This window comes from Myotis lucifugus, unplaced genomic scaffold, assembly GCF_000147115.1.
Source record: "Myotis lucifugus unplaced genomic scaffold, Myoluc2.0 scaffold_210, whole genome shotgun sequence".
In the NCBI taxonomy this organism is placed as follows: domain Eukaryota; kingdom Metazoa; phylum Chordata; class Mammalia; order Chiroptera; family Vespertilionidae; genus Myotis; species Myotis lucifugus.
Window position 1 is genome coordinate 2,039,957 of NW_005871258.1, and position 26,453 is coordinate 2,066,409.

Below are 26,453 nucleotides of genomic sequence, written 5' to 3' on the forward strand. Positions count from 1 at the left end.
GGGTATATAATGCTGGCAAGATCGTTAAATATGGAATATTGGTTCGTTTGTTGTGCGAAAGTGATACAGGATATATCTGTAACATGGAAATTTATTGCGGCGAAGGAAAGCGATTATTGGAAACGATACAAACAGTAGTGTCTCCATACACTGATTCGTGGTACCATATATATATGGACAATTATTATAATAGCGTCGCAAATTGTGAAGCACTTATGAAAAACAAATTCAGAATATGTGGAACAATCCGGAAAAATCGAGGTATACCTAAAGATTTTCAAACAATTTCTTTGAAAAAAGGTGAAACAAAATTTATAAGGAAAAATGATATATTGTTACAAGTGTGGCAATCAAAAAAGCCTGTATACCTGATTTCTTCGATTCATTCTGCGGAGATGGAAGAAAGTCAGAATATTGACAGAACATCAAAAAAGAAAATTGTCAAACCGAATGCACTCATTGACTACAATAAACATATGAAAGGTGTTGACCGGGCCGACCAATACCTTTCATATTATTCGATATTGCGGAGGACGGTCAAATGGACAAAAAGGTTGGCAATGTATATGATAAATTGCGCATTATTTAATTCTTATGCAGTTTACAAATCAGTGAGGCAAAGAAAAATGGGTTTTAAAATGTTTTTGAAACAAACAGCTATCCACTGGTTGACGGATGATATTCCAGAGGACATGGACATTGTTCCAGACCTTCAACCAGTACCGTCTACTTCTGGAATGCGGGCTAAACCACCTACATCTGATCCACCATGCAGGCTATCGATGGACATGAGAAAGCATACGTTACAGGCAATTGTCGGAAGTGGAAAAAAGAAAAACATTTGAGAAGGTGTCGCGTATGTTCCGTTCATAAATTGCGCAGTGAGACACGCTACATGTGCAAATTTTGCAATATACCTCTACATAAAGGGGCGTGTTTTGAAAAATATCATACGCTAAAAAACTATTAATTTCTATTTGTTTTGATTTATTATGAAAATTTTATTTTAAACTTTAAAAATATGTGTATATTTTTAGGTAATAAGTATTTTTTGGGTTTTTCGTATTTAGTTTATATATATCGAATTATTTATGTACTGAATAGATAAAAAAAGTCTGTGATTGAATAAATTTTCATTTTTTACACAAGAAACCGAAAATTTCATTTCAATCGAACCCATACTTCAAAAGATATAGGCATTTTAAACTAACTCTGATTTTGCGCGGGAAACCTAAATAATTGCCCGCGCCATCTTATATTTTGGCGGGAAATTCACCCGACACCGTAGTGTTAATAAAGTCCAAAAAGTTAAAAGAACATTTTTTTAAAAAAGTGCATTTAGCCAGGCCGGCCTAATCAGTGGTTGAGAATTGACCTATGAACCAGGAAGTCATCATGCAATACCCAGTCGGGGCAAATGCCCAGGTTGTGGGCTCAATTCCCAGTGTGGAGCATGCAAGAGGCAGCCGATCAGTGATTCTTCCTTGTTATTGATGTTTCTCTCTCCCTCTGCCTTCCTCTCTGAAATCAATAAAATATATGTGTGTGTGTGTGTGTGTGTGTGTGTGTGTCTGTCTGTGTATTTTAAAGTCTATTTAGCTTCCAGAAAGCCAAGTGTACTAGTATTTTATAGATTAAGCATTTTTTAAATCTTTGAGGATTGCTGAAGGTCCATTCCTAGAACTTCTCACTGGTTCTTTGTGCTGTGTTCTCATGACAGTCACTATCTGTTCATTATATAAGGTTAATGAACATGGCCTTTAGCTGTGTGTCTCAAAAAGGAATTATGAAGTTTTCAGTATAAGAACTAAGGATCATTCCAGAATCAGGCGTGTGTTGTTGCATACAGACATTCCAGTCCTATCCTTGTGCTAGGGCTAGAATTTTGATCTAGGGATATTTAGTTTGGCTTTGGAGGGTATGGGGTAACTCCATGGACAGTAAGAGAGTGGAGGTGAAAAGGGTTCTTATCAGGTAGGAGTTGATTTGCTGAGAAAATGGTGGGGTTCGTGACAGCTGTTTTCTTTATGCCTGCTCTTTCTTGCCTTGAATGCAGCTAGAGGTAATAAAATAGAAAAAGTAACTGTGGCCGTTGTAAGTTTTAAAATTCACTTTTATGGATAGCATTTTAGTTTGAATCAAGCCTCATCATCTGCTTTTAAATGATTAAAGTGACTTTGGATACCATGATTATGTGGCCTGTTGACTTCATTTTGTTTTGTTTTTGGTAATCCTCACCCTGGCATATTTTTTCCATTGATTTCTAGAGAGAGTGGAATGTGTGGTGAGAAACATCTATGTGTGAGAGAGAGAGAGAGAAACACATCAACTGGTTGCCTACTGAGCTTGCCCTGACTGGGCCAGGAATCGAGCCCACAACCGAGGTATGTGCCCTTGACCAGAATCAAATCCTTGACCCCTCCATCCTAAGGCCAACCCTCTAACCATTGAGCCACTGGCTAGGGTGTGTTTGCTTCATTTTACATTTGAGAAGGCAGGGCTAATAAGGTTAACACTTTGCCTGAGAAAAGCAGGATTCAGTCCAGATTTTCTGACTCCTATTTGGGTCTGCTGTTTGCCATTTAATTAAGCTTGTTATAGGTGAATTGGCCCATGTAGAAATGGATCAGTCTTGGCACATGTCTTAATATATAAAATAAATGTCAGTATCTATTGTATCATAGGATGGAATTCTTTTGCTTTAAAGCACACTACTGTTTCCTTTTACACTCTAATCCCAATCTTGTTGATCTCTTGCCCTCCTCAGTGTTGGTGTATTTATTTTTTTATTGACGAGAGAGGTAGGGACGGGAGAGAGGGAGGGAGGGAAGGAAACATCGTTTTGCTGTTCCACTTATTTATGCACTAATTGGTTGTTTCTTATATCTTGTATGTGCTCTGACCGGGAATCGAACCCTCAACTTGGTTGTATCGGATGACACACTAATTAACTGAACTACCCAGCCAGGGCTACTCCTTGGTGGTGTTTTAATGATATTTTATTATACTTAAAATTTTAAACATTGTATTAGCTATTTAATGGCTGCTACATGATATTCTCTTCTATAATTAGCTTTCTTGTTTTTAGTTTGGGCAGTTTAAATAGCAGCTACCACTTCTAAGTGTGTGGGGTGACTACTGGGCTTTGATTAGAATTCCCTGGTCTCTGTGTCTGTATCATGAAACCTGAGTCATTGTACATACACATGATTATAGAGCCAGGACTGCTTAGGGGCTGGAAAGTCCCTTAATGAGACGTCTGTGTGCATGAATGTGAGATTATTTCACAGAAGCCTCTGCCTTGAAAATCCCACACTTGCTTGCATATAGTATAAGTCAGTGATTTTCAAAATTTTGCCTGTTCCTTTTCTTCAGACAGTTTTATATTGAGATTTGAAGTTTGGAATAGTTCATGAAAAGCCGCTGTGATCCACCCCGCTCCTCACTAAGCAGTGAGTCCCATGGAACACACTTTAAAAGCATTGTCCTAAGTCATTGCAGGTCAATGTAGTTTTTGTTGTTGCTTATTGTATCTTGAGTCTTTTTAGCATGGAAACCTGCCTCCCTCCTGTGGTTAGGTTCTCATGGCTCTGTTGTGAGTGGAGAGTGTCATCTCCATTGTTCCACTTCATACCCCTTATAGTGGGAGTGACTGATGCTCAGTAGAATTTGTCCTTTATTTTTAAGCTCCCAAATTCTGATATGTTAGCACATCTGTCATATACTCAGAGGCTCCAAAGATCTCATACTTCATATGGGCTAAAACTTTGTTTCTAATTATATTCAATGTAAATATCAGAGTGCTTATTTAAACTCAAATAAAACTTGATTGCAACATTATCTCTCATGATATTTTCATTTTCCTTGTGGTTTTGTATCTTGCTTCAATTTATTCTTTATAGAAAATGTGCATGACTCTAGTTTCTGGTGTAGATTTGGCTTTTTAAAAAATTTAATCTTGGTGTCATTTACATCTTTCTCTCACAGCACTACAGAATTCTTCTAATATTATTTTTATTTGGCTAACTAGCCAACACACACATTTCAGACTACACCCCACTGACTTGTTGTAGGTAACATTTTATTAGAAAATGTATTCTCAGTCCTTAGGAGCTAAAAAATGATTAGCTCTCCCCCCACCCCCCAAAAAAAGAATGCATAGCCTAAGTTTCAGTATCTGTGTAAGGGCAAGAAATCTTATACATATTTTTATACCTGTTTATTTCCTTTTCTTAGCTCATAGTGTCTTAGTGAATGGTTGGGAAGTTTAGTGGGTGTGGGGCAAAGGGAATTTTAATTTTGGTGCATAAAGATGATTTTTGTTTAATGGCAGAATGGGCAAAAGCAGCTCAGTTTTTCCTTAGCACATCATTAGATCCTTTCTTGCTTTAAATCCACTTTTGAATAAGGAAGAAGACAGAAGCCTGAATCCATGGGTGGCTGTGTAGACCAGTGTTAGATACTGTTTCTGTAATACAGGGTAACAGAGACATTGACTGGAACCATAAACACATTTGATGTGCAGAATTGTTTCATATAAAGAAAGTGCTGATACTATAAGCTAGAAGAAAAAGTTCAGAATAGCAATTATGTAGTGATAATTTTGTTGTATATTAATTTTTGTAAAATTTCCCCAAATCTGGTTATAACTGTCAGTGTAAAGTCATTGTCAGTTGATAGAAATAGAAAATGATTTCGAGAACTATTAGATACAAAGTTCTGTTTTAGAGATAACTTCAGTGGGGCTGGGCTATAGGACAAAGCAAGAATTAAGACTCCTCAAATAAAAAAAAAAAAAAATTAAGACTCCTCAAAGAAACCTGGCTGATGTGGCTCAGTGGTTGAGCGCCCACTCTCTACTTATCCCTTAGTTACAGCTATATATAAGGAAAAGTTGGAGGCTAAGGTTAGGGTTCTACTTCACGTATTAAGTACCTCTACATCTGGCGTGGGGGAAGCAGGTGAAATACATAATATTATAAGAAGAGCGATCCATAGGCAGTTGAGACCAACTGTTAAAGGAAGCAAAAAGTTTGATAAAGAATAGTAAATTAAGGGGGGTGGGGGCGGACTGGAGGGGGTTAATGGAGAAAAAAGCGGGACATATGTAATACTTTTAACAATAAAGATTTATAAAATAAAATAAAACAATAATATAAACAGCTTATAAAAAAAGAATAGTAATTTAATACATGACCTAATTTTAGGATTTTGATTCTGATATTTGGATGAAATCTTTAAACTTGATAAAAGTAAATTAAAAAATAAAACAAAAGTAACTTAGCCTGATAATAAGTATTTAGGTAAATGAAAATTGAAATGTCTCTGGTATGTTCTTTCCCATCATAATGTAGTCCTTATAGCATTTGGATACAGTAGGTGCTTTAGGTAGAATTACTAGATACATATTGATATAATTACATAAAGGACATATAGACTAACATTTTGTAGTTCATTTTTAGCATATATCATCACCTTTTCCTATGTTCAGAGTTGACAGTATTTTAAATTATTTTTTTGTTAGCTAATTCAGTCATTTCTTACATGTTTTGTAGTGTCCTTTGAGAAAATTAGATGTCAAGCTCTTGGATTTATGACATAATAAAGTATATTTAGTCTGTTACTTATTAATTTTTTTCTAAATAATTAAAATATGACTTTCTTAGTATTCATTTTAGGTTTAAAGCCAGAAATGTTTCTAGAAACATTTTCTGATACTTAAAGACCTGTTGTAAAATTTGGATGTTAGCATAAGTACAGTATATTGGTTGGCTATTTTAAATTGAAAATATTTTAAATGGTATAGTAACCATATATAATTTAATTTATTTTAATAATTTAATAATTAATTTATTAAAAAATCAGATTTTAAGACGGCAATCAAATTAGTTTTAGTTATGCAGAACAAAAGAATAGTTGTTTGGGAGTGTCAGTTAATGTGCTAGTACTACCCAGTATTATAATAATACTGGTGTTACTCTGGTTTTTACTGGTTATGTTTAGTAGGTAATGAACATTTGGAAGAGGATATTACAAATAGCTTCTGCCCTCATAGAGTTCATATCCTCAAATGGCTCAGTCAATCTTCCATTAAAATAGTATAAATTCTTTATTACTCTTAAAGTTGAGGTCCTTTTTGTCCCTTTTTTTTTATCCTCACCCACAGAGAGAATATTGAATATTTTTTCCATTGATTTTTTTTTTTTTTTTTTAGAGAGAGTGGAAGGGAGAGGTTTGGGGAAGGGGAGGTAGGAAGGGGATGTCAGTGTGAGAGAGACACATGGATGGGCTGCCTCCTGCACATGCCCACCTGGAGGCAGGGAGCAAACCTGCAACTCAGGTAAGTGCCCTTAACCAGAAATCGTACCGGGAGATCCTTGGTGCGTAGGCTGACACTCTAACCACTGAGCCATGCCGGCCAGGGCTTTTTTTAGAATTTTTCACATTTAATAGACCTAACATGAATTGTGGAAATTGGGAATCCTCATCTAATTTACTTATTCTGGGAAAACTTAATATGTGAGATGGGATTTGAGAAAGTATTGATGATTGTACAATTATTTGAGGGGAAATTGTGGTCAATGTTAAAGTCAAGATAAAAATATTAGCTAGTCCAACTCGTGCTTTTCTCATCTTACTCTGTAGTTGTTGTGGTTTTGCCTCATATAGGATTGTTGGCTACTGATTTTTAAAATCTCAGATGTGTGTCTTTTCATGGATGGAATGTCATTCTTCAAAGTATATTAGAATCACAAACACAGAGGGAGAGGACTAATAGGAAAGATGGCTTGCTAGTGAAATACTCCCATCATTAAGAACATTGCTTTTTCATGGAAAGCTCATTTCCCCCAACTATTGAACTCTTACGTTGCTATTACTTTTTGTTGCAGCATCAAAGCTGGACGACTCCTGTCCTACATTCCCTATCAGCTGTACAGTAAGCAGTCCACTGTGCAGAAAAGTCTCAACTTCAATCCTGTATGCAAACCTGAGGACCCGGTGCCTGGTCCAAGCAATGGAGCCAAACAGCTTAACAACAGGGTGTAAGTTTATCTAGGGTGGTAACGCTGCAAAGCTTGCTTTTAGCACTGGGTGTGGTTCCTGCTCTGCTGAAGATAGAAATAGCTGTATAACTTGGCCATTCACCTATGCTACATATGCAGAAATAGGTGTGTGAGTGTCTTACCAAGAAATTGTTTTTATCATGAAAGTTTCATAAATAAAATGTAAACAGGAAAGGTTTTTCAGTTGTTTTAAATTCCCATGTTAAACTAATGGATCTTAAATTATTAGAAGTAAAATTTTCTATAGATTTTTCTGAATGTAATTATTTCCTTACAAGAAATTTGCTAAGAATGTTGCTTTCTCAAAAACTGAATTAACTATGCCAGTTATACTTTTGTTATGTGTCATGCATAGAAAGCCAATTAACAAAAATGTTAATATTTCCAGGTTATTTTTGAAAAATTCCAAATTCATAACAGTTCTAAATATGTAAATATTTAATATTAATAAAAATTTAGTTGGTGATCCTAAATGTTATAGAGTTAAAAGGTGAATCTAGAGTTTATCCCATGTGACTGATTTTACACATATATTGGTTTAAGCTTTAATTGCAATAATCCTGGGTAAGTTGATTTTAAATTAATTGGTGTGTTACCTTAACTTGTATATCAGGTGGTTCATTATTACCATCAGCCTTCTCCTTATTTATTAAGTTGCTTGCTTTGGGAATTGGATATATCTTTTCTCAAAGACCAGGAATCTAACCTGGGAGTATCCAATATCACTGCCTTCTGTAGTTTTTATTGTTATTTAACATGTATTCATTTATAAGCATATTCAGATGTTTTCACGTTACCTAAAACTTTTAATTTTTTTAGTACTATGAAGGTGTACAAGTAATACCAGAAAACATTTGAATACATAACTTCATATTTTTTTCTCACACTAATAAAAGTAGAAAAATAGATACAGTAGTTCTCCCTTATTCACAGGGGATTATGTTCCAAGACTCCCAGTAGATGACTGAAACCGTGGATAGTACAAATATCATATATACAATGTTTTTTCCCGTGCATGCACACGTATGATAAAAGTTTAATTTATAAATTAGGCACAGTAAGAGATTGACAATAACTAAATGTAAAATAGAACAGTTATAATAATAAACTGTAGTAAAAGTTAAATGAATAAAGTCTCTCTAAAATACCTTATTGTACTGTACACACCCTGCTTATGATATGAGATGATAAAATGCCTCAGTAATGAGGCTACTCAGGAAGGTGCACAATTTAAAACTTACGAATTCTTTCTGGAATTGTATATCTCATATGTTCAGACCACAGCTGATTGTGGGTAACTGAAACTGTGGAAAGTGAAACTGCAGATAAGGGGGCCTATATGTGTTTTTTGAAATTCTTTGTGTCAATTTTAGGAAAAATTTACCTATTAGATTTTACTTCTTAATACTTTTACACTATTGCCTACTAAATGTATCTTTACTGATTATATATTTCCTGTAAAGCTACTTTGTAAATATCCACTTGTCTAGACTGAAAAACAAAAAGAATGTGTATTTGCAAGGTGTTTTCTGCTAATATATGCATTTTTGTTGCATGTGTTGCTAGTAAACATATGAAGAATCTTATTTGTGACACAGAAAAATAGATGTTAAGACTTTTCTAACTCCACTTTTGTTACTTACTATAATCTTTGTTTTTCGGTATATTCAATACATTTTACAAATTTCTTTGTAATTCTTTTGTGTGACATTTTGCTCCATAGCTTTCTCTTTATCTCAAAGGCAGACTTTCTCTGACATGTAACAAAATTAGACTTTCTTTCCTTCCTCTTTTAATTGTTTTCAGTTGGTTTTCTTTTCCCCTTGCCACTGGCATGATCATTTGTGAGGTTGGACGTACTCAGAGTTGGCTGTCCTATTCCATGAGATGATCAGCCTGAGCCTGAACCAACCCAGAAATGGGTGGTAATGTTCTGATGCATGTGGTTTTTCTGTGTATTCAGACTGTCATTACTGATATACCATGTTGGTATTAGGATGAGGGACTTTAGATTAAACCTGGTAATTCTGTGGTAATCTCGCCTATGACTATGGCTCCCTCATCTGAAATCTGAAATGTAATTAGATTAACACTTTGGTTGTTTCTAAGAATGAATTATTGCTCCATAATTCAGGTTTTTGGGTTTTTTTACTTAGGTGATTCTTGAATGCAAATGAATTTTGTCTTTATTATAGAGCATTACCAAGCAAACATTAGAGGAGCCGGGATGTAAATTTAGCGTAACATTTGTCATTGGTCCTGCATTTATAAACTTGTTATCAGGAGACTTGGTCCAGATTACCTTGGACCACCTTGGTATCTAAATATGCTTTTTTATAAATGAAATGCCGTTTTCCTCATTACTAGGGCAAGTGTCCTCATTTTTCTAGGTATAAATCTTACTGAGCTAGCCATGCACATTGACCTGGTTCTTTCTTTTTTATCCATTTGTACAACAGTTGGCCCCATTAATGGATTAATGAATATGGTCTGTCAGGCTTGTCCTCAGTGGAACTAATACTGTCCTCAGTGTTGTAGCATATTGGATTTAATTTGCTGAAAAAATGCCTTACATAAAACTGGAATTAAAAGGAGGAATTAAGAACTCAAACTTTCTTACCTATTTTATGGGAGTTATTCATATTGCAATCATTTAGGGAATATTTATTGACTGCCTAGTACATGCCAGACACTGTTACAAACTGGGTATTTAGAGCTTACAGATTCCAGTTAATTTTTGGTAGGAAGAGTAGTTGAAAATAGTTTTTTGGATTTTTCTTAACCTTATAAGAATCCATTGTATGTCTTCTTTGGTGGTGTCTAAAGCTTAATAACAACTAAAAGGCTGTGAATGTTCTAGATTTTTCCTAGTTTTCTTGCTACTTTGGTTTAGCAAAAATTATCCTTTGTTGGAAGAAAAAGAATATAAAACTTGTGGCTTAATTTTTCAGTTTTTGGAGTGGGGGTGGGAGGTATCAAAGTGTGTATCACCAAGACAATGTTTAAATGAAAAATTATTTTAGCTTGAAAGTAAGACATTATTAATTTAAGAACACTTTTTCCCTGCTTTAGAAATCACATAATTAAGGAGCTTGAGACAGAAAAAGAAATCAAAGCCAATGGAATGAACAGTTGGAATGAAGAAGATGCAAGTAGTGATTTTAGTTTTGCGGAGCTGGAGCAGATCTTTCCAGAAAGGAAACAAAACGGGATTCCGCCTCACAGAGACAGCCCTGCCATTTTCAATGGCCACACTCGTAGCTCTAATGGTGCCTTAAAGATACAGGATTGCTGGGTGCCTGTAGGCAACAGTGTTGCCAGCAGGCTTTCTCCAGACTCTACCCAGAGGGAGGAGAAGGCTGAGAATAGCAGCACCGACTTCAGAGACTGCAGTGTGCAGCTGTCGCAACAAAGCACCAGGAACACAGATGCCGTGCGGAATCCACACAGAACTAATTCCTTCTCATTATCATCTTTGCACACTAACACTAAAATAAATGGTGCTCACTACTCCACTGTTCAGGGGCCTTCAAGCACAAAAAGCACTTCAGGACCTACTCTTAGCAAGGCAGCACCTTCAGTGCCATCCAGACCCTCAGACTGCAGTTTTATTTCAGACTTCTATTCTCGTTCAAGACTGCATCACATATCAACGTGGAAGTGTGAATTGACTGAGTTTGTCAATACCCTACAAAGACAAAGTAATGGTATCTTCCCAGGAAGGGAAAAGTTAAAAAAAATGAAAACAGGCAGGTCTGCCCTTGTTGTAACTGACACAGGTAGATACTAAAATTGTTTTCTTAATCAACGGCTTTTCTTGATCATTTTGTTCTTAAGCTATCATTGCTATGCTGATCAATACTAAGCTTAAAAGTCTTTGGCAACAGCAAGTTACATAGTTTACAGAAAGAATAATAACATTATAGAAAACTTATTTATTGGAATAATTTTTACAAAATTAGGTTTTAGTCTGGCTGATATTTTCTAGCTAATTTAAACAGTAACAAGGTTTTCAACATTCATTCATCATGTAGACCTTACCAGTTGTTTAAGTTTTGAACTATGTAAAAGATAACGTATTATATTGAGTGCTTAAAGTCCTGTAAGAATGAATTGGTTTGGTAAGAGTAACTGTTAATTTCTAAAAGCTTGCATCATAATGATTTTTAAATAATTAAATAACTTTGACATAGTTGTTATAATTGTAGTGAACTTTTAGAAGGATTAAGTATTTTCACATAAGTAGATCGGTTAATTGTAATTTTTTTACTTATCAAAATAACAAAACCAAAAATAATAAGCTATATTTCTGTACCAGTTATTATAAATTAGTATCTGGTTTGAGGTTTTAGTTGCTTTTTACAGATTATACATTCCCTCCCGCCCCCCCCCCCCCAAGGGGAAGGGATCTCTGAGAACATCTACTACAGTGGGGCCTTGACTTAAGAGTTTAATTTGTTCCGAGACCGAGCTCGTTAAGGAGCTCATTAAGGAGTTTGTTAACTCAAATTACTCTGTCAACTCAATGCAAAAAATCAGCGGAGAGACAGCTGGTATCTCAAAAAACTCGTTAGTCGGGATACTCATAAGTCAAGGCCCCACTGTATTACCCTTTAATTTATAGCTGTGGAAACTGAGGGACAGAGAGAAGCTCATGGTTCTGCCCTAGAAAGTGAGGGAACTCTTTTTTTTTTTTTTTAATGTGTTTTGCTGGTTGATATATTCTTAAATGCTTTTTGTTATTTCTGAAATATTTCAGAATAATGTTACAGGTATTAGATTATCTTGACATCGTGCCTTGGCCTTGTAACCTAAAGGTCATTTAATTTTGAAAGCTTCAAAGAATTCATATGCATTAGTTACATGAATGGGAATAAAATGGGAAATTTTGTATGAAAGTACTCAATAGGTATTTGATATATACATTCTGTACTACTTGAATATTTAAAACCATTATTTTGGGTTGTTTACATTGTTTATATAATACTTTAATGCAGCAGAATTCATATTGTTAAGATTTATAAGTCAATTTTGAAGGTAATGTAGAAGGTAGTAAGGAATTGTGTGGCTTTGGAGTTAACCCTAACTCTTTTACTCTAACTCTAACCCTAACTCTTTTACTCTCATGAAGCAAGACCATGGGTACATCAGTTCTCCTCTCTGAGTCTCAGTTTCCTCCCTGCAGTGGAATGCTATTCCATCATGCTCACCTGGTGGGGTTGGGAACTTAAGGAAGATAACATGAACAAAGGCTCAGGGCCTTGCATATAGAACAGTGGTTCTCAACCTTCTGGCCCTTTAAATACAGTTCCTCATGTTGTGACCCAACCATAAAATAATTTTTGTGGCTACTTCATAACTGTAATGTTGCTACTGTTATGAATCGTAATGTAAATATCTAATATGCAGGATGGTCTTAGGCAACCCCTGTGAAAGGGTCGTTCGACTGCCAAAGGGGTCTCGACCCACAGGTTGAGAACCGCTGATACAGAACTATGTAAATGCGTTGCAGTCAGAATTTAGTAAATGGAGTGGCCTGAACCTTTTGGGCAGTAGATGTAAGTTTTTGGAAGCCTGTTGTGAAGAGAAACCTTCAGTACTAGTATTCTTTAATCCACCAGAGGAAAACTCCTTTATGAGGCCAGAACTTTATATAATCTCAGGGGTCATATTTCCAAGGCTGTCCACCCTGAAGGGCTAGGGGAAAGGGTAGGGTGAGACTGATATGGAGGAAAGCTCTGGTTGTGGCTGGATTAGGGTTAAACTAACCCGATGGCCTCCCTGTTGCTCAGGATGATTAGAAGCCAGAGACCTTAGGAGAGAACACTCATATAAGCGTTAGAGCTGACTTTTGATAGTGTTTAAATGCATGAGGAGAATTTATACATAGATTTTGCTTCTTTAGTTATTTTTTTAAGTGTGTCTGTTTAGAACAACTTTATCGTGGCTTGAGGGCTCTGAAATCAGACTGCATGGGATTGAATGCCAGCTCAGTCTCTTACTGGCTGTGTGACTTAATAAGCAAGTTATTATCTGTAAAATAAGGATAATAAGATTGCCTGTCTCATAGTGTTGAAATTCTCACATGTAAACCTCCTACAACAGTGGTTGACACCTACCAAGCACTCATTAACAGCAATTTTTATTTTATCAAAGAATGTTTGTAGGCTACATTTGAAGTTACTGAGCTCTATGCAACTAAGTATATGAAAACACCTTCATGCAATTTTATAAAATAGCACACAGAAATGTTAAGCATTAGACAAACTGTTAATTTGAGACTTTATTAGAATATACGCTAGGAAGAAAACATGGTATTTTCACAATTGATTTTAATTATTGGGAAGCTCAGTCTGTATCTGAACTACTTTTAGAGCTAAAGAAACTGAGATTTGCCTTTTCTTGAGGTGATAGAAATAATCTATAATAGATTCTATATTTTTTAAGACTCCTACTTGTAAGCACTTAAAAATATAATTTGTAAAATTAACTAGACCTGTTACTTTTATATTAAAAATTAGTTTGGGTTTTGAACATTCTCTTTTTCCTTCTAGGAAATATGTCAGTATTGAGTTCACCCAGACATCAGAGCTGTATAATGCATGTTGATATGGATTGCTTCTTTGTATCAGTGGGTATACGAAATAGGCCAGATCTCAAAGGTCTGTATTCTTTTTTATGTTTTCAGAAACTTCATATGTTATTATAAATAAATATATATTCTAAGGATCACAAAATATCTATTTTTAAAAATATTTTTATTGATTTCAGAGAGGAAGGGAGAGGGAGAGAAAAATAGAAATATCAACCATGAGAGAAAATCATTGATTGACTGCTTCCTGCACGCCCCCACTGGGGATCAAGCTTGCAGCCCGGGCATGTGCCCTGACCGGGAATGGAACCATGACCTCCTGGTTTATAGGTCGATGCTCAACCACTGAGCCATGCTGGGCCATAAAATATTTTTTAAGAAGTATTTCTAATTTTCCTTGGCAGAATCAATTCCTGCTTCTAAATTTTCTGGACTATGTTATCATGAGAAATATGTTTTTCTGCCTATAGAAATCAGGTCTTAAGGGAAGAACTCTTCAACTGAAGGCTCTGTCGTCTTAGACTAATGTAGGCAGGGACCTGCATTGGGCATTGTCCATATTTTTATTTATATTTACTATTACTTTGTTAGTAAATTTTTATGGTAGCATATGTCTTTATGACTTGGGTTACTATACTTCCTCTTGAATAAATAACTATTCTGTACATAGTGAACATTCCAATTTTTTAATTGTAATTTTGTGTTACTGAATATCACTAAAATATGTTGTCATCTATGCAGTCTTTGTTTTAATTGAATTTCAGATATTTGTTAGCTAACCAGTACTTTAAAATATACTTATTCTGGATTTTTCAGTGGTTCCTTCTGTGTCTGAGAGATGTAACATTTTCTTCGGAGAGTCAGTTCTTCCCTTATGGACAGCACAGAGCTACTGGGATTAATACCAGAGCTTTATTTTTGTCACAAGTAGTTGCTCTTCACCTCTGAAAGGAGTATTTAAATGTTAAAAAATTGATTTAGCCCATTAGTGACTTCTTTATTATTGTTTATTAATTTTTGTTCTCACAACAAATGCGGCCAGTAAAATATGTGTGAAGTAATTATGCTGTAGCTTTAGAAGTTACAGTTATCTCATAACTTAACACACACACGCAGAAGTGATACTGAAACATTTTTATAAATAAACCAAAATAGGACTATATACTGAACATTTGATTAAATAGTAGGTGAGGTTGTGATTCCTCTGCATATATGTTGTGTCTCTTGCTGTAAAATAGTTTTGTTTAGGTATTGCTCTATTTTTCTGATACCGGAAATATTAAAAATCTAGATTAGTTAGTTCCTTCTCTCCTTAGCCCCTCCAGTCTGAACCTAGGATCTGAGTTGCCTGTTTTCCAACTGTAAGAAACCAAACAAAAACCATGGAAAGCTAGGTGATAATGTTGTTTTAAAGTTGAATAAATGCATCCAAATTGTCAGTAGTTTACTTTTTTGGGGTGTGCTGAGAAACTTAAATGATTTGTACATGGTGATTGTTAATATTCAAAGATAATAATAGCTCCTTTATGGATTAATGCCTAAATAAAGCTAAAGAAAAAATGTCATGTTTTTTAAATCTTTTGAAAATTTTTCCTTTACATATTGTTAGTGTTCTTAACTTCCCTGTACTTAGATTTTAAAATAATTTTATTCTTTTCCTCCCAGGAAAACCCGTGGCTGTTACAAGTAACAGAGGCACAGGAAGGGCACCTCTGCGTCCTGGAGCTAACCCCCAGTTGGAGTGGCAATATTACCAGAATAAAATCCTGAAAGGCAAAGCAGGTACAAATCATGAGCTCTCTTTGAAGTCATTGTGCTCCTGTTGAAGATTTCTGGCTTTTGCTGTTGGTATTGTCGTTACAGCAGCAAAAGCAGTTGAATTAATTAGCTTTTTCATTCAAGTGTTCTAAGGTGTCAGTGATACCTTAAAGCAAAATTGAAATGTAATAATATCTACGACTGATTTATAGTTTTGCTTGGTTGAATTGGATGTTGATATTTTCCTGGGATAGAGAGTGAAAAATGTTTTAAAAGTTGTGATTAGTTTGCTTTGTATAAATTTAGATTGGGGATAAAAATCATGGGCATTATTTTGTGGAAGCTTCTAGACTCGCAAGTTAATTGCTAGTTGTTTGATCACTGATTACAGTAAAGACGCTAAAGTTTATGCTGCTAAAGACTTGTATGAGGCAGTGGAGTAGGACTTTAGTTTACTGAAATAAGAAGGTAAATATCAGCAATAATTCCTCATATCTTTGTTGAACCTATTTCATATTAGAAACATTTTCTTATCTCTCTGGCTTTTAAATTTTGGCTATTAATAAAATAAAAATCATAAATTTATCAAAATACTATTAAGATTTTCTTGTGGGTTTTTTTTTTCTCCTGAGTATATTCCCTAAGAAGTATTTGCTTAGAAATTAAATTCTTTAACATTAATCAGTTTCTTCGTGGATGTTTGCAAAGCCAAAAAATGTTTTAGTTTGTCAAAAAATTTTTTGTTTGTCAGAAAAATGCTAATGAGAAAGTAGTCAGAAATTAGCTGTACAGTGGAATGGAAAGTGTGCAGTTAAATTTCATCCCAATTATTTCAGGTCCCTAAATTTTCAGTTATGAAACCTTAGGTTTGTTTTAGCAATGATCTCAATGAAATTAAGGCCATAGGAAAGCTAGTTGACATCACTAAGGCCTTTTTTTTTGGATTAATCTTTTTGTTGGTTGTGATGATCTGTTTACATGGTACAGGTATAAAAGAAAATGATTGTAGATACATACTAGTACATCTTTATGCTTCATGTGTGTCTGTACTTTCCAGATTACCTAAAGCTTTTCTCGGTCTTTAAATCTTTTAAGAGATTTTTAAGGTTCTAATATTTTGAGTGTCACGAGTAGATATTGAGGTAGTGAATATTTTGAGCTTATTGAGATTTAGTTGTATTGTGGTATTTGACAATATGGGCAGTTTCATAAGTATTGGTCATATGGTTTTGTGGTTTTCTTTCTGTATTTTCTGTGTGGTATTAGAAACCAAGTAGCTTAAGGAAATGCACAACACTTGTCACATATTGGACATTAGTAAAAACTTACTGAATGAACGTTGAAAGAAGGAGAAAATATTATGTGCATATTAGTCAGTAACATCTCTCAGGTACTCAGTTTCTGGGTAAAAATGTGTTTGCCACACGCATTCTTATTTCCACAGTTTGCATCTGGAATTTTGACCTTGTCAAGCAAGCTTTTCTTAGGAGTAGCTGAGAGCCAGTCCTCTTACTCTTTCCTTTCATTCACAAATGATCTGACCATAAACAGTTTGTTAACAAAACTTACTGTTATTGGTCTTCATCAGTTTAGCCACTGGATTTTCATGACATTGTAATGACCTTTTCTAATTCACATCCCTCCACCTCTTGTGTGGATGGTAAACTGGAAGGTAAATATTAGGAGAAATATTGAAATTTCACTTGCCTTTGAAAACTGTCAAAAATAGATTTTTTTTGTCACTAGAAGAGATGAATATGATACTTTGTACTTTATATTCTTTCTCTTAACTTCATGTCATTCACTTTTGTGTTCTAAGCCTTTTGACCCAGTAAGAGCTTACCAAAATATTTGTCACATATAAAATGGATAGATTGCCCTTTATTATAAAGTTTGGTTGCAACTAAGTTTGCACTTAGAACTTGTTACTTAGGACTTGTTTTATCAATGCCCTTGTTCCTCTTTCCTTTTTATTTCCTATCTTTCTCTGGGTCCTTATTAGATATGATACCAAATTGTAAAATTTTGAGGATAAAGTTAGGAATTAGAATCTTTGGCTTCTGCACACTAACCTTAAAAATAAATTCATTTCTAATGTTTTGACTTGTATGTCTAGGCAGAGTATTAGACCAAGTAGCATCTTTAGCCCTTTGTAAAAGCTTTATTTTCTTATTGGTCATATTCAGAAACTCTTGTCTAACAGTGTAAGCAGGACTCTCCATCGTGGCTTCCTTTGGTTAGCTGCCTCCTGAGCGATGCTCAGCGATGCCACTTCTCATTGATGACCCTCATTATCTGGAATCCCTTTATACTCGAGATATCATGGTTGGGCCTTTTTATCCCTCCAGGGATTCCATGATGCAGTGTTTCCTGTCCTTTCAACAACTTCAGTGTTCATTCTAAAGAACAACAGTTTTAAAATTCGTACTAGCCATAGATTTATTCTCAGCGATTTCTTTTTCACAGACTTGGGTCCTGGCCTCTGATTTCTCCAACCGTTCCTCCACATTCTCCATGTGCCCGTCTAGTTTGTCAAGTTTTGATGAGCAGTTCTCTACTTTGCCCTCCAGTGAGGACAGTGTGTCCCTGCATTTCCCCGAATCTCCCTTGAAGCAACTCACTCCGCTGGTGGAGGGATCCACGCACTCTGCTGCACTGTGGAAAAGGTCAGCCAGCCCAGCCAAGGGGAACCCCAGGCGCTGCCTCTCAGGCAGGGCCTTGGGAGCGCAGGGACCTCAGATACTGTTCTCACCTTAAGCATGGTTTCTGTAATTCTTAAGACGGGTATCTTAGACTATTTAACTAGCCTTTCAAATATAAGTCATCTAACTCCCCAACTTTTAATGCATAACTCATGGTTATACATTTGAAAAGCAGCTGGTTGTGGCTGTTCAAGCTTCAACTTTTTGTTATTGTTGTTTAGTTGTAGCCTCTTGAACTGTGATACAATCCTGAAATTCTCAAGGATTTTCAGCTTAGAGTAATGGACTATTAAAGCTGCTATGTAGTCTTCTAAAACGCTTCAGAAGTAGTCTGTTTTGCATTCTGTCCTTAATTTGTCATACTCTAACACATATTAGTCACAATATATCAGAAATCATAGCTCTAATTATATACTCTGCTGTTTTTATTTTTTATGTAAGTGGGATATGACCTCATTAAGATGCCAGTCCTCAGAGTTTGGTTTGCATTTATGCTTTGCGTGTATGGGTGCCGAATCCAGAAATGCTTATATGGGTTGCATAGTTTGTAAAAAGATGTTGATTACTGGAGTCAAACCAGGAACAGTTGTTTTAGCCCAGAAAGCCAGACACCTAGCCATGTTTTTCTGGTAGTGCTTTAACTTGGCTGATTCTTTTATGGAAATTATGTCTCTGAAAAAAATCGAAGAGAAATGCTGAGTTTTGAGTTGCGTTGCTACAATATACTCAGAATAGGTTTGTCTAGAATTAGCTGAAGTGGTGTATATTGGTCTGGTTTTACTAACTAATGGTATTTTTGTTCATAATAGAACTATAGCTGAGACTGTTTTTAGAATTATGTTTTTAAAGCATATTCTTCTTGGAGCCAATAGCATTATCCAAGACTGTAACTGAAGCTGTGTTTTCATCTGTTTCTCAGTTATGAGGGAGGCCGAAGGGGGTCCAAAGGAAGTGAAGTGCCTGTAGTTCGCAGACTCTTATACTTGTGTGTGAAGCAGGCAGTTTGGTTTGGATAGGAAGAGATACTGGAGAGCTGTACTATTTAGGCTAGAGTTGCCTTCCATGAAGCAGTTGGTATTCTGACCACACTTAATGTTTAATTGAACCTGCATTGTTAAATCAAAAGTAGAATTTTCTGGAAGGGGGGATAATGTGAAGCTCTTTTACCTGACATATGTCCAAAAGAAAAGTCTTAAATTTAGGGTGAAATTTTTTTATGGTATATGACCTACTAAATTATTGTTTGATCAAATGATTTGTAGGAATTTGATCTTTGTTGAACATGTTAATTAGTTTTAAGTATTGCAGTTCTTTTAGGAAACAGCAAAGAACATTTAGAGTGGTTTATGTTTTCCCTTAACTGTTTCCCATGAGAGAGCGCTACTTAATCCTCTGAGGCTATAGGAGGGGTTCATCATCCTGATCACCTTTCATCCTTGTCCATCCAAGAGACTGGATTCAGGGGATATTTCATATTTAGCTTTTGATCATTTTTTCCAAAGTATTATTAAAACAGAATACTTTCCATTTATTCCAAGTTTTTATCTGTCTGCTAGTAGAAAACTTAATGGAAACAAACCATTTTAGAATTACAGATTTCCTTTTATTAAATAAGATAAATACCAATGGGGATAAACTATATTTGGAGGTTGCTCAACTTATATATACATTTATTTTTTATTTATAAATTTATTTGTATAAGAAAGGAATGAAAAATACATTTCTTGAATGGAAGTTAAGGAAAACCAGTTTTTAACATATAATCATTAAATTTTATTATTTTTAAAGCAGATATACCAGATTCATCACTGTGGGAGAATCAAGATTCTGCGCATACTAATGGAATTGATTCTGTTTTGTCGAAGGCTGAAATTGCATCTTGCAGTTATGAAGCCAGGTATGTGAAAATTAACTGTGTTATAATATTTAGGAATGGTTAATTGTACTTAATTATTTTCATATAATCTTTGGAAGTGGATTCAGACATGGTAGTCAGGCCTGTGATTTAAAAATATACAGACATGTATGGAAAGAAATGTTTCTAGCCTTAATTCTTTCCATTTCCCCCTCTCCCCCCCCCCCCCCCCCCACACACACACACCTTAAAAAAGGAGATTTCTTTTTGTTGTTGTTGATCCCCCCCCTAGGACAGGGATGGGGAACCTATGACACGGGGGTCAGAGGGGACACCGAAACCCCTTTTTTTGGGTGATTTTTCTTTGGTAAAGGGCATTTAAAAATATAAAAAAAATATCAAAAATGAAACTCTTAGATAAAACATGGCTTACAATTATCAAAAAATTTCTATATGTGGCACGGCACCAGAGTTACGTTAGATTTTTTCAAAATGCTGACACACTGAGCTCAAAAGGTTCGCCATAGGATATTTTTTTCCCATTGATTTTATTTTTTTTTTTTTTTTTTAGAGAGAGAGCGTGGAAGGAAAGGAGAGACACAGAGAAACATCAATTGGTTGCTTCCCTTACATGCCCCAACCAGGCATGTACCGAGGTACATGCCCTTGACTGGAATCAAACCTGTGACCATTCAGTCCACGGGCCGACGCTCTGAGGAAAACCAGCTAGGGCTGTAGAAAACTTTTGATAGTTTCCTGAGGAACCCGTAAGTTCTACAGTGGAAATCAAAAGAAATTGGACACTAATTTTTTAAACCATTGTCTTCTGAAGCATGGAATTAAAGAATTAGATACTTTTGAATGGGAGAGGCTGTAGTGTTCATCTACTCTAATCATTCCTTTAACAGCTAAGAAAAATCCTTTATGATATTAACCCTTAATACTCAGTTTCTTTTAAAAATTACGTTAAAACTTGATTGCCTATTAAGTTAAAAGTAAATAATTCCATACTGGCCTACCCAATAATCTCACTTATAATTGCAGTGTTGTCCACTTGTTAGCACCAGCTTTGTGGATCTTTATCTTATAGTAAGCTTGTACCTTAATTACTGTTGGCTGTCTCAATATAAGAAGAAACAGACATATTATCTACACTAATAAAAGAGAAACATGGTAATTGGCGTACGACCGCTACCCTTCCCATTGGCTAATCAGCGTATCCTTATGCAAATTAACTGTCAGCCAAGATGGCGGCCGGCAGCCAGGCAGCTGGAAGCGAACATGAGGCTTGCTTGCTCCAGGGACTGCAGACTCCAACGTTCCCCGCCTGACTTGCCGGACTCTCAACTGCAACTCTAACCAACCATTACTATGTTGCAAATAAGAAGCTAAACAAAACCGGCTTTCAGTCAGCCCCGGACCACAACATTGTATCCATGTTTTCAGCAGCGAGGCCTCAGAGCTAAAGCTGGCTCAGAATAAAAAAAAAAAAAAGAAAACAAGGAGCGGTTGGGAGCTTTTAGTCAACTGCCAGCGGGAAAACAGCCCTCAGCCCCTCAGCCAGCCTGGCCAGGCACCCCAGTGGGGACCCCCACCCTGATCCAGGACACCCTTCAGGGCAAACCAGCCAGCCCCCACCCATGCACCAGGCCTCTATTCTATATAGTAAAAGGGTAATATGCCTCCCGGCACCGGGATCAGCGTGACAGGGGGCAGCGCCCAAACCCCCTGATCAGCCCTGCTCTGTGCCTGATAAGGGGGAGCTCCCCAATCCCCTGATTGCCCTGCGGCTCTGTGTTTGACGGTGCAGCGCACCAACCCCCTGATCGGCCCTGCTCTGTGGGTGATAGAGGGTGCGCCCCAACCCCCCTCCACGGGCCTTGCTCTGTGTGTGACAGGGTAGAGCCATAACCTCCCCATTGGCCCTGCCCTGAGTGTGACAGGGTGCAGCGCCCCAACCCCCTTATCTGCCCTGCTCTGTGTGTGACAGGGGGTGGTGCCCCAACTCCCCTATCGGCCCTACTCTGTGAGTGACAGGGGGGAGCTCCTCAACCCCCTGATGGGCCCTGCTCTGTGAGTGACAGGGGCCAGCGCCCCAACCCCCCTGATGGACCCTGCTCTGTTAGTGACGGGGGCAGCGCCCCAACCCCCTAATCGGCCCTGCTCTGTGAGTGACAGGGAGCAGCGCCCCAACCCCCGATTGGCCCTGCTCTGTGAGTGACAGGGGGCAGCACCCCAACCCCCTGATCGGCCCTGCTCTGTGCATGACGGGGTGGCGCCGCAACCTCCCCATCAACCCTGCCTTGAGTGTAACGGGGCGGTGCCCCAATCCCCCAATCAGTCTACCCTGAGCGTGACTGAGGGTGGCATTGCAACCTCCCAATCCGCCCTGCTCTGTGCATGACGGGGCGGCGCCCCAACTCCCCAATCAGCCCTGCTCTGAGCCTGACCAGGGGCTGCACTTAGGGATTGGGCCTGCCCTCTGCCACCGGGGAGCAGGCCTAAGCCAGCAGGTCGTTATCTCCCGAGGGGTCCCAGACTGTGAGAGGACACAGGCTGGGCTGGGGACCCACCCCTCCCCCCCGAGTGCACAAATTTTTGTGCACTGGGCCTCTAGTAGATATATGTTTCTCATACTTAAAAAAAATCAGTCATTTAAAAATAATCTGTTATAATAGTTGTGAAAGTAGAAGGAGTAACAATGAATTAATTAAAAAGAGCAGTCTTTTTTTTTTCTTACAACTAAACACGGACATTTTTACCTTTATAACAGCAGGCATTTACACATTGTTGGCAAGTGTTAAAGTATTTAATTTAAAATTTATAAAAACAGTCTTACATCAATTATATTTTTCAGTATTTTTTTTTTTTTGAGAGAGAGAAGTAGGTAGCATCTTGTGGCTTTGTCATTCATACTTTTAAAAAATTGAGATATAATTTCAGGTATACATAATGATTCGATATATGTAACATATTTCAGTCTCAATTAAAAGTTGGGGTTATTTAAGCAAGTCTGATCTGAACAAAAATTTTCAACTCAACATCATCTAACCAAAATAGTTTATTTAAAATTTTCCAATTGTTTTATAAGAGGATATTTAAGGAAAAAGCATCATCTGTGTATAATTATAAAATATTTTAAAGTATTTTCCACTTCTGACATGTCAAACTTTTACTCCTAAACTAACTTTGCCTTTGATGACAAAATTGTTGTCTTTCATTGTTTGTTGATAATGTAACTGAGTTAAAACTTACTTTAGTAAAAAAATAATTGTCAACTACCTTTGCCTTTTGGACTAGTCTATTTGTTAGCACAGGCAAGTTAGAGCTGATCTCATGTTGTGCCCAATAGGCTGGTGTTTTTCTCCCCGACTGAGTTATTGAATAGTGACTTGTGCTTCTGATGGCTGACAGTTGTGTCCCAGATCTGGAGGGTGTGATGAAGCCCAGATACTCTCTCAGACTTTGGGTTTTGCTGGTTGATGAAGTGAAAGCTCCACCTTTCTGTGCTCCTCTGTAGGATCTCTCTTCTCACTCTGTGCCCCCAAGCTGAATGCTGGATTGGCTGCTGAGGCTGCCTCCAAAGTAGAAGTGTTCCAGCTCCTGATGGGTCTGGATCTCCAGAGCCACACTTGTGTCTAGATTCCAGGCTTCTGTTGGGGTTTGGATGGTGCACCTGTATCACAGATGGTGGTTGTCAAGCTGAGTTATTACAGAACAATTGGGCTGATGGTGTATGAGGGCCAAATGGTATGTAGCAAGCCATTTAAATGCCACTTAAATGGCAGATGTTTATTTTAAGGAGATGCAGAAATGATGAACATGAATTTGAGTTTAAGTTAGGGAAAAACCCACAAAAACCACAGTAGTGGAGTTTTGGTCTTTTAATTGTAATTTTCCATTTTCTAGATGGCTCATTGCTAATGAAGGTCTCCAGAACACAATTTTTGGATACCCTTTTGTTGTGGCTATCGAATAGTTATATTTTCTCTAAGTGGGAAGATTTTTAAAATAATATATTCACAATTATATCAGAGATATTTCTAGGTTGGGAGTGGAGACTGGACTTGTGGGGATGGTTAGCCCAGCTTTGTGCATTGATGAGTTTTCAGTAGACAGATTAATAATGGAGTTAGCAAAGGATGGAATGTGAACACCAGCTGGTGGAAGTCACAGAAAGGAGGCTGTGTAAATGTAGGTCAGAATATGCATTATTGTTAGTAGTTTTACCCATACTTACTGAAAGAACACGCTTTGTCTATAAGTGAGAAGGTAGATATGTAGATGAATAGATAATATACAGATATCCTAAAATCATAGATTTTTAAGATCAGATAATTTTTAAACCTGCTTTTATGGGCTTTTGTAAGGACCTTTTGCTCTTCTCAGCAACATAGATGTCTTTTGTATACTAAATGGACCATGGAAATGACTTAGTGGTTAATTTTTTTTATATTGTTTATCCAACATCAAAAATAATTGTCTGAGCGTAGCATGTGACCAGAAAGAGCTTGATCTCTGCTGCGTGAACTGGGAACAGCTGTTTCTGCCACACACACTCGGGAAGTATTGGTGTGTACCCTGCATGGGACTTTAGCGGGAGGAATAAGAAAGAAGTCGCTGTAGTGGAGAGTAACATTAGACTGTTTCGTAATTGTCTACTCAGTTATTCTACGTGAAACAAATCTCATTTCTCAACCATCTACTCAAGGTATTTTGCTTCCCTTGGTTATGGAAACCTCTTGGTTTTCCTTTTTTGTTTGTAGCGTCCTTACAGTGGCTCCTAAACACTTGTCTCAGGATGTGCATGTGCATGAGTACATGAGGAGATGTATTCTATTTTTCTAAGTAATATGCCCTGAACATTTTTGTATAAGTGAAAATTTTGAAAAGGAAATTATTGTAAATCTAAGAATATGATGTTTATAGGAATTATGTAACACATTTCTTTAAAAATGAATAATTACTTTTGTAAGTTTAGCTTTTACATGTTGAACCTATATACCTAGCATTGGAAATATTTTACACTATTGGGTAAAATATGTAGATTTCTAAATATTATGGCAAAAGTAGGTTTACAGGTGTTCATATGGAAAATATTACAATAAGTGATAATAATACGAGAATAAACTCGTTTCATGTACTCACAACTGGACACCTACTTTTTGTTTTTAATATATTTTTATTGATTTCAGAGAGGAAGGGAGAGGGAGATAGAAATATCAACGATGAGAGAGAATCATTGATCAGCTGCCTCCTGCACGCCCCCTCACCGGGAATGGAGCCCGCAGGCGGGGCTGTACACCTACTTTTGCCCCACCCCTGTATATATACTGCCCTACCGTACTAATGAAGGCCCATTGATTATATCCATTCTTGGGGGGATGAAGGCAGACATCCTCATGATCATCCTGAGGCTAGTTTTATTCACGTTTCTTATCTACCACCTCCCAAAATGCCTGAGACATAAAATTTTGTGGAATGAATAAAATAATTTGTTTGACCTTCTGTTTTGTCTGTCATCACTTCCTTTATGGTCATTTTTTCTTTCTGTTAGATCTTTCTCATTTATTAGGGGCTTTGCAGTTAGATAATTATAACTGTTTTTGTATATATGAGAAATGCATGTGATTTTGCATTTTTTTCTAAGTTGGAGGATTCTTTTTTTTTCTTGGCTCTCACTGTTGGTCTCAGATGGGAGGATGCCAGAGGCCTCTCAGTAATTAAAGACTATGTTTCTTAATAAAACAGAGCACACTCCATACTAAGTAAGCACTTAGTATTTATTGAATGTATGTATAGAATAACCACTTGATGTATTTCCATAGGAGTATATAATCTTGTGAAAACATTGCTCATTATTTTGCTTGTGTTTTTACCTTTTTTTCTTGATTCATTACAGAGTAGTAAAATGGAATTTTACTAATTATGTATAAGTCCACAGTTATACTTTTGTGCTGAATGCTCCAGGTATCAAAGGTAATGTGGGGCATTGAGGCACACAACAAGATGTAAAATTTACCATTTTCAATTAGATCCCTCAAAGTGCTAGAACCCTGGCTCCTGCCCAGACTGATGTCCTGCCATACACAGTGCTGTTGGCATCTCAGCCACTGTGGAGGCGCCTGCGGAGCATGGAATTGGTCAGTGGGAACCAGGAGGTAGTAGGATGGGTACATTTTGTCTGCTTGTCACATAGGCACTGCTTTGTGTAGTCTTTTGTTTATATTTTGTCTTTGGGGGATGAGTCCTGGCCAAATGGTTCCTGTGTCAGGAAGAAAGCCTCTCTTGGATTCCTGCTCCCTGTGGTTGAGATATCTCTAGTACATGGAGCTGGTGTCTACAAAGGGGCCAAAGATGTGAGTCTTAGGAGAAATCTTCCATTGCAGGCAGGAGGCAAACAGTGTGATAACATATTTTGGCACATCTCCATGTGTCATTCACACTAATCAGACAATTGTGGAATTCTCCTTTGGGAGGAA

The 26,453-nt window shown here is 36.9% G+C and overlaps 1 protein-coding gene across 14 annotated transcripts in view; it reads left to right on the plus strand.

The window, feature by feature from the left end:
- The window catches only part of REV1 (REV1, DNA directed polymerase), an 85,247-nt gene that overhangs the window by 33,587 nt on the left and 25,207 nt on the right, over nucleotides 1-26,453 (plus strand). For 8 of the 14 annotated variants that reach the window (XR_002831415.1, XR_002831417.1, XR_002831416.1 and 5 more), the window contains exons 4-8: nucleotides 6,891-7,043; nucleotides 10,137-10,843; nucleotides 13,619-13,726; nucleotides 15,322-15,438; nucleotides 19,905-20,013. Coding sequence is in view for 8 of the 14 variants with exons in the window: in XM_006097736.3 (XP_006097798.1) it covers nucleotides 6,891-7,043; nucleotides 10,137-10,843; nucleotides 13,619-13,726; nucleotides 15,322-15,438; nucleotides 19,905-20,013 (1,194 nt within the window). In the remaining 6 variants the exon portion in view is untranslated. Of the gene's footprint in view, nucleotides 1-6,890; nucleotides 7,044-7,153; nucleotides 7,170-10,136; nucleotides 10,844-13,618; nucleotides 13,727-15,321; nucleotides 15,439-18,063; nucleotides 18,081-19,904; nucleotides 20,014-23,491; nucleotides 23,722-26,453 lie in introns of those variants that run through there. The other 6 variants (XM_006097737.3, XM_023761478.1, XM_023761480.1 and 3 more) reach the window with 6 other exon arrangements.